The 15,125-nt window shown below is 38.5% G+C and overlaps 1 protein-coding gene across 8 annotated transcripts in view; it reads right to left on the bottom strand.

Moving 5' to 3' along the window:
• Nucleotides 1-782, bottom strand: part of CUNH10orf90 (chromosome unknown C10orf90 homolog) — an 80,915-nt gene extending 80,133 nt beyond the window's left edge. For 7 of the 8 annotated variants that reach the window (XM_010620863.2, XM_010620948.2, XM_019207108.2 and 4 more), the window contains exon 1: nucleotides 582-771. In XM_010620863.2, coding sequence (XP_010619165.1) covers nucleotides 582-627 — 46 coding nt within the window. In that variant the 5' untranslated portion in view covers nucleotides 628-771. Of the gene's footprint in view, nucleotides 1-581 lie in introns of all 8 variants that reach the window. The other variant, XM_010620908.2, reaches the window with a different exon arrangement.
• Between the last annotated feature and the right edge of the window lie 14,343 nt (nucleotides 783-15,125).

Below are 15,125 nucleotides of genomic sequence, written 5' to 3'. Positions count from 1 at the left end.
AACAAGAACTTACTGTCTCAGAGTTCTGGAGGCGGAAAGTTTAAAATCAAGGTGTCGGCATGGCCACAGTCCCTCTGAAGGCTCTAGAGGAGGGTTCTGCTGGTCTTTCCTAGCATCTGATAGCTGCTGGAAATTTTTTCCCTTCCTTGTTCTGTGGCTGCCTCTCTGATTGCTGCCTGCACCTTCCCTGTGGGCACAGGTCTCCAAACTTCTCTCCTTAGAGATGCCAGGGTTTGGATGAGGCGCCCAACCTAAGCCAGTATGACTTCATCTTAACTTCACTATGAAGGCAAAGACCTCACTTCCTATCAAAATCACAGTCACAGGTTTCAAGGATTAGGCCTTGAACATCTTCTGGGGAAAGATAATTCAACCCAAAACAGTGCCCCCTAGCGCTACTGTTCTAAGCATCTGTTCACCACTCTGTCTCTGAAAAATGACAGGTCTTCAGGGGACTTCTGATTCATTTCCCTTGCTGGTGCTGAGCACAGTACCCAGCCAGCTGGAGATCCTTGCTGAGGGAAGATTAAATGAGTACCTCATTTATATTTTTATGTCTGTGGGAAAAAATCAAAACATACCTTCCTCAAACAGTTGGACCATAGTCCATTGACTCTTCAATGCCATTTTACACAGTTTCAAAATCTTTTTAAAGACAACGATGTGTCACACTAAATGAAAGAAAAAACAGCCATGGTTTACATCTATGGAGCTTACATCTTTCAGAATGAGTCAACCTTCTGCCCTGGGCCAAAGAACCTCAAAGTCCTACACGAGAAGCCACTGGAATGTTTACTCGGCAACCAGGGGAGGCCTCTCATGGCTACCTCAGGTGACATTTCTGGTTAGAAAAAGAGCAGCTACCACTTTGATGCTCATATCTGAGGCTTCTTTCTCAAGTAAAGCAAGTTCACATGAGCACTAAAGTTCTGCAGAGTGCTGTTAGCTTTTAGACAAAGAACTATTGTATGCACTGCCTATAGTGAGATAAACATTTCCTTCCTTCCTCCGAAGTTCTCTGTACTTTTTAAAAATTTTTTCACTCTGGTTGATGATGCTGGTTCTCTTGCCAAGCGATACTTCAGTTGGCCTAAATGTTCCTATGTATTAAAAAAAATACCACATAATATCATATACCAACTAATTTAACTTACTTGCTACTGGGATTTGCAAACAGGTTTACTTAAAGTCTGGTAACATGAGCACTTATTACTATGGCCTCTACTACTGTATACTGATCAGTTTTCATGTGATTTAGTAGGACAACTTTGACACTAAATTATAATGAACACTGTCTTATAATTTATATACAACTAAATTTGAGATTACTTATGCAATAGCCCCTCTTATCTTCAGGGAATACATTCCAAGACCCTTGTCCCTGCCTTTCTTTCCTCCTCACTCCCCCCAATTGGCCTTTTCTTTTGAACAATTTCTTCATATTTCACTGTATCTATTATATGTTTTGGCCCTTCTTTACACTCTGTGTCTCACACCAGAGAGACAATGAGATATTTACACATGCATGTCCAGTTTTTCATGCAAGAGTACAGTCTCAGGGTGGATCCATTTACCTAGAAATGTCTCGATTATCCTTCTTTATGGCTGAGTAATACTCCATTATCTTTTTAAAAACACATTTTTAATCTATTCATCAGTTGATGAGCATTTGGGGTGTTCCCAAGATTTAGCTCTTACAAACTGTGCTACTATAAACATAGTATGATGTTTATAGGTATGATGCTTTTAATTATTTTGAGAAGATACCAAGAAGGGGAATAGCTGGGTCAAATGGGATCTATAATTGCAGTTTTTTTTAGGAAGCTCCACCCTGATTTCCACAGTGGTTACACTCTCACCAAGAGTGGAAAGGGCTCTTTTTTCCCACAACCCCTTTAGCATTTGCTGTTAGTTGATTTGTTGATAGCAGCCATTCTTTCTGAGACGGAATCTCAGCATTGTTTTAATCTGCATTTCCCAAAGAACCAGTGATGTTGAACATTTTTTCATATATTTATTTATTGTTTCTACTTCTCCATCTGAGAAGTGTCTATTGATCTCAGATACCCATTTTTTGATTCGGTCTTTAAATCGGGAGGATCTTTTTTCAATTCTTTATATGTTATAGATATTAGTCCTTTGTCTGAGGAACAATTGGCTAAAAATTATTTTCACTATGTAGGTTGTCTTTTCACTCTGTTGGTAGTTTCTTTTGCTCTGCAAAAGCTTTTTAATAAGATGAGACTCCAGTTGTTCTTTGTAATATTTCCCATGCTATTGGAGTTTTGTTCATGAAGTCTTTGCCTACACCAATGTCTTCAAGAGTTCTACCTATTCTCTCTCCCGGCAGATTTAGTGTTTCTGTTTTAATATTTAGATCTTTAATCCATTTCGATTTTAATTTAGTGCATGGTGAGAGACATGGGTCTAGTTTAGTCTTCAACATGTGGAACACCAGTGCTTCCAGCACTGTTTATTAGCGGCTTTCTTCCAGTGAATGTGGCCCATATTGTCAATGATAAGGTGGCTGAGTGTGTTTAGGGTTGTGTGGGCATTTTCCAATGTGTTCCATTGATCCTCAGGTCTGTGTTTTTGGCCAGTAACATGCTGTTTTTATAATATTATGTAGTATAATTTCAAGTCAGAGACTGTGATGCCTTCTACTTTGCCTTTGTTGCCCAGAATTGATTTTGCTATTCTGGGTTTCCTCTGGTTCCAAATAAATTTTAGAAATGTTTTCCCTAGTTCTGTGAGGTATGCTAATGGTATTTTGATTGGCATTGCATTAAGTCTGTATAATAATTTTGGAAGTATGGCCATTTTTACTATGTTGGTTCTTTCTAACCAAAAACAAGGGATATCTTCCCACTTTCTGATATCCTTTTGATCTCCTTTTTCAGAGTACTATAAGTCTCAATGTAAAAAACCTTATATTTCCTTTAGTGGGTTGATTCCTAAGTTTTACATTTTTTTCAGTGCTATTGTGAAAGGTGTTGTTTCCTTAATTTCTCTCTCAGTGAATTTGTTGTGTACAGGAATGGTATTGATTTTTGAGTGTTGACTTTATATACAGCTATGATACTGAATTTGACAATTAAATCTAGAAGTCTTTGGTGGAGTTTTGGGGATCTTCTATGTAGAATATCATGTTGCCTCCATATAATGATAATTTAATTTCTTCCTTTCCCATCTTTATTACTCTTATTTCTTTCTCTTGTCTAATTGCTCTGGCTAATGTTTCCAAAACTATATTGAATAGGAGTGGTGATAGTGGACATCTTTGCCTTGTTCCCTATTTTAGAGCAACATCTGTCAGTCTTCAACCATTTAGTAAAATGTTGGCTGATGGCTTTTATCAGACTGAGATAAAGAGCATCTATTCCAACTTTCTGTAGAGTTGTTTTTAAAAAAAAAAAACGTATGGCTGTTGGACTTTGTCAAACTTTCTGCATCTATTGAGATGATCATGTGATTTTTGTCTTTGGCTCTGTTGATATGGTGTATTACATTTATTGATTTATATATGTTGAACCATCTCTGCATCCTTGGGATGAATCCTACTTGGTCATGGTGCATAATCTTCTTGATGATTTGCTGCATTTTTGCCAGTATCTTATTGAGGATTTTTGCATCTATGTTCATTAGGAACATTGGTCTGTGGTTCTCTTTTTTTGGTTGGGTCCTCTGCTTTTGGTGTTAAAGTAATACTTGCTTCCAGGAATGATTTTGGGAGTGTTGGTTTCCTTTCAATTTCATTAAAGAGTTTGAAGAGTAATGGCATTAGATCTCTAAATTTTTTGTAGAATTCAGCAATGAAGCCTTTAGGAACTGGGTTTCTTTGCTGGTAAGTTTTTAAATACATTTTCAATATCTTTGACTGATATTGGGTTAGTTATAATTTTATAGCTTCTTGATTCAGCTTTGCTAATTTATATGTATCTAGGAATCTGTCCATTTTGTCTGTGTTTTCCATTTTATTTGAGTACAAGTTCTTGAAGTAAGTACTGATGATCTTCTGTATTGCCACAGGATTTGTTGTAATTTCACCTTTTTTATTCCTAATTTCATGGATTTGAGTCTTTTCTCCCCTTTTTGTGATAAAGTTGGCTAAGGGTTTATCAATTTTATTTAATCTTTCAAAGACCCAATTCTTTGATTCATTGATTCTTTGTATTGTTTTCTTAGCCTCAATTGCATTAATTTCTAGTCTGATCTTTATAATTTCTTCCTTTGTACAAGCTTGGGGCTTGACTTGTTCATCTGTTTTCAAGAAGTTTGAGGTTCAACATTAGGTTTTTATTTGAGCTTATTCTGTTTTCCTGATGTAAGAATAGTCCCTCTTAGGACTGCTTTCATAGTTGTATTGGCACTATTATTTAACTGTAGATACAGTTAAATTTCTTCTTTAATTTCATCTGTGACCCATTAGTCATTCAGGAGGGTGTTATTTAATTTCCATGTGTTTATGGAGGTTGTTTCTTTTGCCACTGATTTTCAGTTTCATTGCACTATGTTCAGATAATATGCATGGGATAATTTCAATTTATTTGCATTTACTTAAGCAAGTTCTATGGATTAGTATGTGGTCTATTTTGGAGAAAGTTCCAGGTACAGCTGAGAAGACTATGTTATATTGTGGGGTGTAACATTCTGTAGACGTCTACTTAGTTCATTTGTTCATTTTTGATTTAGTTCTGATATTTCTTTGTTGATTCTTTTGCCTAGTTGATCTATTTATTTGTAACAGTGGGTATTAAAGTCCCCCATTACAATTGTGTTAGGGATTATTAGATTTTTTCATGTTCATTAATATTTGTTTTATATAGTTGGGTGCACTGGTATTTGGTGGATATATATTTATGATTGTTATCTCTTCTTTGAGTTTTCCCTTAACAAGTATGTAGTGACCTTTTTTATCCCTTTTGATCAGTCTTGGCTTGAAATTCACACTGTAAAAAGAATAGCTATCCCTACCTTTTTCCGGATTCCTGTTGCAGGGAGTATTGTTTTCTATTCTTTGACTTTCAGTCTATGAATTTCTTTTTGAGTTGAATGTGTTTCTTATAGGCAGCATATTGTTGAAGCTAGTTTCTTGATCCATTCTGCCAGTCTGTTTCTCTTAATTGGTGAATTGAGACCATTTACACTGATGATTATAATTGACATGTATTGGCTTTTCATATTATTTTTCTGCAGCTGGTTCCCTGTCTTTTCCCTTTGTTTAATTGTCTGTCTTGTCTGGTGGCTTCTATTAGTGTTCTTGGAATTGTGGACTTTGTTATCTGTTTCTAAAATATCGTTCAGAATATTTTGCATCACTCATTTGGTGATTATGAGTTTTTTCAGTTGTTCTTTGTCATGGAAGTATTTTATTTCTCCATTGATTTTGAAAGATAGCTTTTCAGGGTACATCAGTCTGTGTTAGAGGTTGTTCTCTTTCAGGACCTGAAATACTTCACTCCAAGCTCTCTTTGACTAAGGGTTTATATTGAGAAGTCTGCTATAATTCTGATGGGTTTCCTTTATAGGTGATTTGTTTCTTTTCTCTAATGGCTTCTAATATTCTGTTCTTGTGCTGAATTTCTGGAATCTTGATTATTATATGCCTTGCTGTAGATTTATTTTGGTCATTGCTAACTGGAGTTGTTTATAACTCATTTATTTGTATGTCAAAATGTTTTTCCATGCTTGGGAGGTTTTCTACCATTAATTCTGTGAACAGTTATTTTTTATTTTTTATTTTTTGGTACCAGAGATCGAACTTGGGTCCTTGCACTTGTGAGGCTGGTGCTGGAATCACTGAGCCAAAGCCCCAGTTCATTTATTGATTTATGTATGTTGAATAGGTTTTTTTTATGGTATATGCACTATCTCCAGCTTTCTAATTGACTCCAATCAATCTTATGATGGAACAAGGGTTTTGTTTTAAGATCTTGGTGAATTGAACACAGGTGGCTTCTACTATGTAACCCAACCACCTTCAATGTGCACTTGAATAGGAGAGTAAGAGGATGCACTCCTTTCTAAGGGAGACCCCACAAAACACAAAGGCAGTCCCATGCAGCAAAAGCCCAGCCCTGAGGGAGGCAATCAAGACTTGTGTGGCTACTCCCAGGAATAGATAGCTTGCTTCTCCTGGCAGAGGTCCCAGGCTCCAACAGCAAGGAAAAGCAGTAGGAAGGGCCAGGGATTTCGCTCAGTGGTGCTGCACTTGCCTGGCAAGCAAAAAGGTCCTGAGTTCAATCCCCAGTACTAAACAAACAAACAAACAAACAAACAAAAACGAGACAGGTCTCTCTTTAGGACAGTGTCCCCATCTGTGACATGAAGAGAGAACATGAACCTGTGAGGTCTAGTTCTGCCATAGTATCATATATTGCTGTGGCCCTGTCTGGGAGACATAGCAGTTAATTGAGAGAGGGCAGTGGTCTTCACTTGAGCTTTGTTTTTTCATTAAGTGGAAAATTGCATCATCTGTATCATGATGCACTCTCCTCTTTGTCCAGCTCACTGAACAAGATCATTATTACATCTTATTGAAAGGCTTAGAGTAGTTTCATTTCAGAGGTGACAATTTCCACCCTTCTAAGCAGCAGCTGGCAGAAAATTGGAAACCTCTTATGGACAATGGGGACTAAAAAGAGGACCCATCCTCCAGCTTCAGCTTAAATGAGATACAAGGTACAATTCAATCCCAATTATCAGTCTCATTACCCAGCAAATTTTGATAGGACAAGCAAGGATGATTATTTGATTTTTATTTCAGGCTAGAAGAAACCAACACACATGGAAGAAAAATAGGGCATCTTTGAAATTCCTGCAAAAGAGGACACAAGTGGCACTGGCCCATCTACAAAGCCACACATTTCAGTGAGACCCAAAGAACTTGTCTACTTGAGGTTCATTATGGAAACAAGACACAAAAAATACTTTCATATGATGTCAGTATGGATTTTCTCTCCTTTACAAGGAGCAACGTGATACTTTCTGTGGGCCTGTGGGGCTTTGTTTCTTACCCATTCAGCTGAATTGGCCAGACTAACAAGTGTGGAGCACACAGAAATGATTATAGGCTCTGCCATGAGCTAGACAAATGAGGTTGGTGAAACATCTGAAAGCCTAGAGTCATTAATTTCTCATTATGAGAGCCATTAACTGCTCACTGCACATCAGGGGGCTACGGAGAGATTACAGGCACTGGACCAGATCCGAAAGCCCCAAATCAGAGGAAAAGTCCAGGCCGGAGAAGCCCACCCACACTCCTGCCTTTACTCAGTCTCCCTGATCAGAAACCCAAAGAGGTTGCCCTACAGATTCCCCAACAACTTATCTTCTGTGCTGTCCAAGACAATTACAATAAGGTTGCTTTTCTCTCCTGGTAGTTTTCATTCTGGATACTCCCTGTCCTTTGCTTCTCATTTTGCAGCATAGGAAAACTGTCCCCTTAAATATGTAGGCAAGGAAGAATCTAAAACTTTGCAAATTACCCACTTGTACACAACATCCACCATGCAAAGAAGGAAGCACAGGCCAGGGAGTAGCAGTAAGGATGTAGCTAGGGTAAGCTGACTCACTCAAGCCTAATAAATGTCTTGGTCCTGGAACTCTCTGACTATATCAGTCTAGTTCTCTTCTAACCACACCCTTTGCTACTGGGCTGAGCCTTTCTCTCTCTCGTCAATTGTTTATTTACTTGTATTTTAAAAATAATAGCTATATTGAGATGGTATTATTAAATATTATAAAGTTTACTTCTTTAGAGGATACAATTCATTGATTCCAGAACATTTTCATCATCCCCAAAATACATTCCATATATTAGTGATTATTTCCCATGCCACTTTTTAGTGTCAACTGATATTATCTCTCTCTCTCTCTCTCTCTCTCTCTCTGTCTTTCTATGGATTTGCCTAATCTGGATACTACATATCAGGGAATCACATATGTGGCCTTTTACCTTTGGCTCCTTTCACTTAGTATCACGTTTACAAGGTTTATCCATGATATAATATATGTCAGGACTTGGTTCACTTTTAGAGTCAAAATATTTTATTATATGGATATAGCATATATTGCATCCTTATTCATCATCTGATGGACATTTGGATTATTTCTATTTCCTTATTATAATAAATAATGTTACAATAAACATCTTTGTTCAACTTTTTACATGAACATGTACCTGCATACTAAGAGTAAATTTGCTGGGCTGTGTGCTAACATCATGATTAAGTTTCTGAAAAACTGCCAAACTGTTTTCCAAAGTGCCTGTGCTATTCTACATTGCTAGTAACAGTATAAGAAGGTTCCAATTTTTTCTCTATCCTTGCCAACATTTATTTTCTATATTTTTTATTATAACCATCCCAGTGGTGATAAAGTGCCATCTCATTGTTATTTTCATGTGCATTTCCTTAATTATTAACTAGAGTAAGCATCTTTTCATGTACTTCTCAGCCATTTGTGAATCTTTTTTAAAGGAAAAATTACAGCAGTGATTCCAAAACTCCCATAAGGTAGTATGTCATATCCATGTACCATCAATGATAGAGACATTACTGCAGGAGGGATAAGTGAGTGATTTTTGATGTTCCACACACATGGTCTTGAATGTAGCTTGACCACATTAAGTTCTTAACTTAAGCAAGTCTTCTAACTTCTCTGTGCTTCTGTACACCTCAGTTTCTCCAACCAAAATATATATATTCGGACTGTTATTAGCACTAATAAGATGGCTGTGAAGATCTCAGGTGCTGCCTGGTATTCAGTAAGTAGCCATACCAGTGAAATTAATTTCTTTTTTTATGCATCAACCACCATAGGCCATATGCTGGTCTAGATAGTGAGGTCACAGCAATAAGCAAAATAGAAAAGTCTGTGCTCTTGTGGAGCTTATATTCAGCTTACCATTCTCAAAAAGTTAACGATGCCAGTTATTTTTATAATTCAACATTTTTACTCTTGATTGCAAAATAAGTATCAGCTCATCAGAAACCAGAAACTAGAATGACAAGACAAAGGAAGTTTCACTAATGAACTTGAACTTTAGAGAGAGATGAAGCATTAGCTTTAGTAATTACAGGTCTCTGCCAGCTCCCTACATGGCCTTTCCTTCCTCTCTGTGGTTAGAGATTCAAATGGAGAGCAACCTCTGGCAGTGGGTACCCCGGGTCTCAGGAATGTGAAAAAAGGGTGCACACACCAGATTTAGCACCTCCAGATATCTACACACAAGATCAATCCAACACAGGTGAGGGGTACATAAGCATAAAACTATATATGAGAAGCAAATGAGAAGGATCTGTGGAAGGAGAGAGCAGGGAATACAGCTCCTTTCTGTTTGACAGACAGAAAGGGCCTGCGTGAAGCTCTATGAAGAGTAAAACTGGTGGTCTCTAAGCATGGGAGCAAAACCCATCCGAGCAAATGGGGAACTGGGAGCACAAAACACTGCTCCATTCAGAGCTCAGCAATGCCACCATGAAAACATGCTTAGCAGAGCAGAACTCATGGCCAGCTCCTGAGGACCAGCTGTGTGGACTGAAACGTCCTTACCTCTTCCTGATCTCTTCATCTGCACAATGGGTTCAGCAATTCTGACTTCATCAGGTTGGCAATTTGAGGTCCTTCTAAAAGAAAATTCCCACAATCTGCAGGGAGAGGCTCCTAGCATGAGATTCCTGGCTGTTGATTCCGGGGGGATTCTCTGTGCCCGTGTGTGTGTGTGTGTGTGTGTGTGTGTGTGTGTGTGTTGATGGTGGCCAGGGGCACATGGCAAAACTTGTTAGATGGGTTATCAATAGGAGTAGGACTACCATTAGGAGAAAGGCAAACACAGAAATAGTCAGGCATTTGTCCTTCCACGTATCAAATTTATTATAAAGGTAAGGAGACAGGCAGTATATCTTTACAGAGAGAATAAAAATACACTGGCAGAAAAGAGTAAAGAACCCAAAAGGTGATCCTCAGACCTATGAAAATGTGAAAAATAATGAGATGGCACTGCATATCAGTGGATGCTCACCATAGAAACAGAATGAAAAAAATACAATACAATAAATTATGCTGGATAAATTAGTTATTATTTTAAAAACCCAAATTGTATCCCTACTTCTTACCATACTTACAAGTCAACTACAAATAATGTAAAATTTTAAATGTGAAAAGTAAAACTTTAGAACTTTCTTTTAAAAGATAAAATACTTTTTATGATCCTGTGTAAGAAAGGGTATTTTTAGGATGTTACCAAAGAAAATGAAAACTATATAACAAAACCCTGATAAATTCAACCATTTTTAATTTAATACTTTCTGATCATCAACAGATTCTATGGAGAGAAAAGATAAGTCATGAAAATATTTGTAACCCACATGACAACTGTCATATCAAACTAATTTTAAAAACTCTTGTAAATAAGTTTGAGAAAAATTAGCAGCCTAATGGAAAGAGAGACAAAGGCAAAACCAGCATTCTCCAAAAGAGAAATGGCCACAAAACAATTAGAAAAATATTCAACCTCATTAATAAATACAGAAATACAAAATGAAATCACAAACCCAGGCCACTCGTACCTGCCAGATTAGCAGAAAATCAACAGTACTAAATACTGGTCAGAATACAGAACCATAGAAATTCTCCTGCAAGACTGGTGACCAAATCCCAGGAAGACCCCTGTGGAAAGTAACCTGGTAAATATGAAGGTGAAAACACATAACAATTTGGAAATTTTCTTTCATTTGCAGTTATTCATCAAAATAGATCACTCCATTGATTAGAAGATGTGCTGTTTTAAAAGTATCACCAAGAAAGAAAAAAGCTGCTAATTACACCCTAAGGTGTCATTAGCTTGAATACATATTCTGATTTCAGATATAAAATGTAAAAAAATACATCTTAAACTAAATGAAATGTTGCATGCATGCTTTAAAAATTCCAGCACACTTGCACTAAGATATATAAGACTATTCATAGCACTGTTGTTTTTAATGGTGTTTAAAAGAAAACTGGCAATAGTCGAAATGGTTTTTGACAGAGTTTATAAATAAGTACAGATATTCAACTAGTAGGTAGTAAAAATGAATAAACCAGAGGTCCACACATTTTCACAGATAATAAAAAGCAAATCAAAATAAAGGCAAAAATCAAAGAAATAGAAAAATGATAGGAAAAATTATCAAAGCCAAAAATGCACATTTTTAAAAAATCAGCAAAACTGATCAAGAAAAAATTTAAAAACACATAAAACCAGCCATTGTCAGGAATGAAAAGGGTGCTATCACTACAGAGTCTACGGGTATGAAGAGGATAATAAGAAAGTATGAATTATTTTTAGATAAGATCAACAACTTCAAAATATGCCAACTGCTTGCAAAAATTACGACTTACCAAAATGACAAAAGATGAAACAGAAAACTGTAACAGTCCTACATCTGTTAGAGGAATTGACTTATTATCAAAAGCCTTCCTTTTTTAAAAAGTTATTTTATCCCATTTCCCCCACTCTCCTCCCTATGTACAAAAGCTTTGTTTCCATTCCTTTTTTCAGTACAAAGAAAACTACAGGGTAAAGCGACTTTTCTGGAGGTGGGAAAATGAGAGGCTGGGATAGAATGAGCAGGAAAAGAACCATACTTGGTGCAAAAAGCCTGCAGGTACATATATAGGAAATATGAATTTTGCCACATATTTAAGTAAAAAATAATGGCAAAACTACAAAACTGGAGAAAAGGGTAGAATAACTCTAATAGTTAAAACCTGGTAAAGAGCTACTAAAACACACACACACACACACACACACACACACATACACACACACACACACACACACGGGGAGGGGGCAGAGACAGAGACAGAGTAAGACATAGAGAGAATTAGATCAAATATCTTTCATAAACACTGATCAACATGGTTCAACTATGGATGATGTCGGACCTAGAGGAGACACTGAGCAATGTCTGAAGACATTTTTGGTTGGCATAACTTAAGAGGGAGTCTGTTGCTGGCACCTAGTGGGTGAAGGCCAACAAGGCTGCTAACCATCCTATAGTTGGACAGAAGACCCATCCACAACAAAGAGTTATATGGCCCAAAACACCAATAGTTCTAGGGATAAGGAATCCTCACATAGTCACAAAAATTCTTAACAAAAGATTAGCAAATAGAATCCAGTAAATATGTAAATAGGAAAAATTCACTCTGACAAATAGAGTTTTTCTCAGGAATGTCACTGGAAGAACTGGCTAGCCATGGGAAAAGATATATCTGAATTGTTTCTTCACACATGACATAAATTAATGAAGCGTAGACCTAACTGTAAAGCTGGTTTTTAGAAGAAAACGAGCAGAATATCATTGTAAATTACTCATAAATTAACAACCATTTTAAAAAGATAAATTAGACTATCGAGTTAAATTTTTCTGTTCATGAGGAGAAATTTTTAAGAAAATGAAAAGGCAGCCACAGACTGGAATAAATATCTGTAAACCATATTTCTGACAAGACAAATATCCAGGATACTTAAAAAAAAAAAAACAGTATAAAACAGAGTTACCAAAAATGGACTGTCCTCACTGGTATGGAAACAAAACCCCTTTGGCTGGTTGCCAGGTAGCTGTGAGTGACAGTCCACCCTCCACATCCAGGGCACCAAACTTAAGGTCCTGCACATCTCAGATTCTGGACCTCCACCTTCTCCAGGTGGGCCCGGAGGCTGCCGTAGTGATAACTGGTTTCCTTTCAGCTCTTTCCACCTTAGCCTCTTGTGTCCCTGCCTTGATTTATAGTTCCATCTGCCTATGCCAGGTAACTTTACAGCAGTGTTCTTGAGGGGGTCTTAAATGCTTCCTCACTGTAAATGTGACCTTTCAAGAGGTCACTGAGCCTAGAGCCCAAAGCTGCCTTCCCTATGACTAGCATCTCAACTGTATTTCTCTCATTCTCTGTTACTCCTCTTGGCCCTAGAAACTTTGGCAGAGGGATCCCTTTCTCCTCTCTGAGGTTTGCCTGGGGCTTTCCAAAGCTTGATCAAAATGGGGGCAACACAGACTAATTGCAAGAAAGTAGTCTTGGACACACATGAAAAGTGAGCATTGAGCAACTGCTGCTATATTGCCAAACTTGACATACACCCGGCAAAGTGCTGAGCGTAGACTTCTAGGGTCCACGCTTAGCTTCTTACCTAATATGCTTATGTTTAAAACTCTTTATAACCATTTTTATAGAGCTTACACCCTTAAAACTTAAGGTCAAAGTAACAGTTTTCCTAAGTCCTGTGCACATAAAAACCCTGTAAACTCAGGGGAAATCTGTCCTATCATTTAAAGGTCAGCTCAAACTACTTCCTTCCTAGAAGGTTTTGCCCCAGACAAAACAAACCTGTTAGATTTTGTATCCACCCGACAATGTTCCTTAGTGATCAGCAGTCACCTCCCCCTGGATGGAATGTGGCCGTCCCAGGAGCAGGAGCTATCCCCTTGGTACCCTCACTGCCAAATCCTGGCACGAAGAGATAAGGCAACAGGGAGCAAGCTCAGATCCTGGAGGACCTGACCCTAAGCCTGACTTCAGTAAAGTTGACCAATCAGTGCCAATCACCGATTCCTGTCTGTAAAGTGAGAATGCACATCACACTCCCTTTATGGAGTTGATTATGACAATCAAAGCTCTTAGCACAAGTGCTTGGCACATGGCAAGAGCAAAAAGAAAAAGTAGCATCTGCCAATAGGGATAAGAGCTAATTAAATGTTTGCTAAGCTGGGCCAGATGACAAGTGCTGGGTCTCCAGGGGTGGACCTGGTCCAGAGCCATCCTTCCATTGAGACTAGGACGCCTGTGGGAGCTGGGGCCAGGTTATATCAGAATCACCAACGTACTCATAAAGAAGAGGAGGAAAAGCCAGGGGTATGGCTCAGTGTTCTCAGTGTTAGAGCCCTGGGATCAGTACTGAGTGCTGCAAAACAAAACGAAACAAAACATGGGGTAGGGGGAGTTCTCCACTGTGAGAGGGCAGCCCCTGCTGTCTCTTCCTCCCTGTATCTTGCCCCCAGAACTGCCAGCCCCTCACCACTGTCCGGCTACATGAGGTTCCTTGAGAAGATTCTGCATCATGCAGCCAGAGCTCCGCTCCCCACCCATCCATGAGATGGTGACATTTACTTGCTTTTGCTCTACTTAAGTCCATGTGCTCATATTCGCAGGCCTCAGACACATTTTGTGCTCAAATTACTTCTACAATTTTGCCACTTGAGAATTTCTGGGCATCTCTGCTCTGCCATTTCATTTTCTTTGTTGTCAACACCTGCCATTCCTCACAGTGCCTGCTCTCACAGTAGTGACTGGGCACTTTCCCTCTATCTAGGCCCTTAGGATCCATCCAGAGGCTGTTCTGCCAAACTGAGCCTCCCACAGTGTTTGGAAGATGTGATCCCTCCTTTCATGGGAGTGTTGTCGGTGTCATAAACCATGACCAGGAAGCACACACTGCTCTCCCAGGGTGGCTATGGGACAGCTCTCCTACATCTCCTTCACTTCCAAATAAGGGAAGATCATAAGCTACCAGGTTCATTCAACCTTCACTTTCTACTAAAAATATCAAATGACTAGAAGTGAATTCCTGGTTTGTTTATTCCATCTCCCCCACCCCTAAGCAAACTGCTGAATGAGGAGTGACTTGTGGAGCTGGAGGTGCTCAGAAAGCTCCCACTGGCCTTGTGTGCCCACCGTGGCACTGCGCTGCCCGTGTTCACATGTCTCCTGGAGAGGTCACCGCCACCCCATCAGTACTTCCTCCTGGGCTCTTTGCAAAGGAGCTGGGGGCGAAGAGACTTGCTCAGGACATCTAACACCACACTCATGGAAAGAGCCATATATTATCATGTTGGTCCCAGGAATTTGTTAAACAGCTCCCCAAACGTATTGCTATATTCTTAATAGATTTCTGGTACAAGATTGCAAAGCATGGAGCTATGCTCAGTACTATATAAATCAAGGGCATTGTTTGAAATTCCTGGATGCAAAGGCAACCGTGAGAAGAGTATTCACAATTTAAACCCATGGCAGCACGGATGTATGTGTATGATAAAATTGTCTTTTTTTTTTTTTTTTTTTTTTTTTTTTTTTTTTTTTTT

This window comes from Fukomys damarensis, unplaced genomic scaffold, assembly GCF_012274545.1.
Source record: "Fukomys damarensis isolate Sample0158 unplaced genomic scaffold, DMR_v1.0_HiC HiC_scaffold_8, whole genome shotgun sequence".
Taxonomy (NCBI): domain Eukaryota; kingdom Metazoa; phylum Chordata; class Mammalia; order Rodentia; family Bathyergidae; genus Fukomys; species Fukomys damarensis.
Note: the sequence above shows the minus strand (reverse complement) of the source record. Positions and strands in the feature narration are given on the sequence as shown.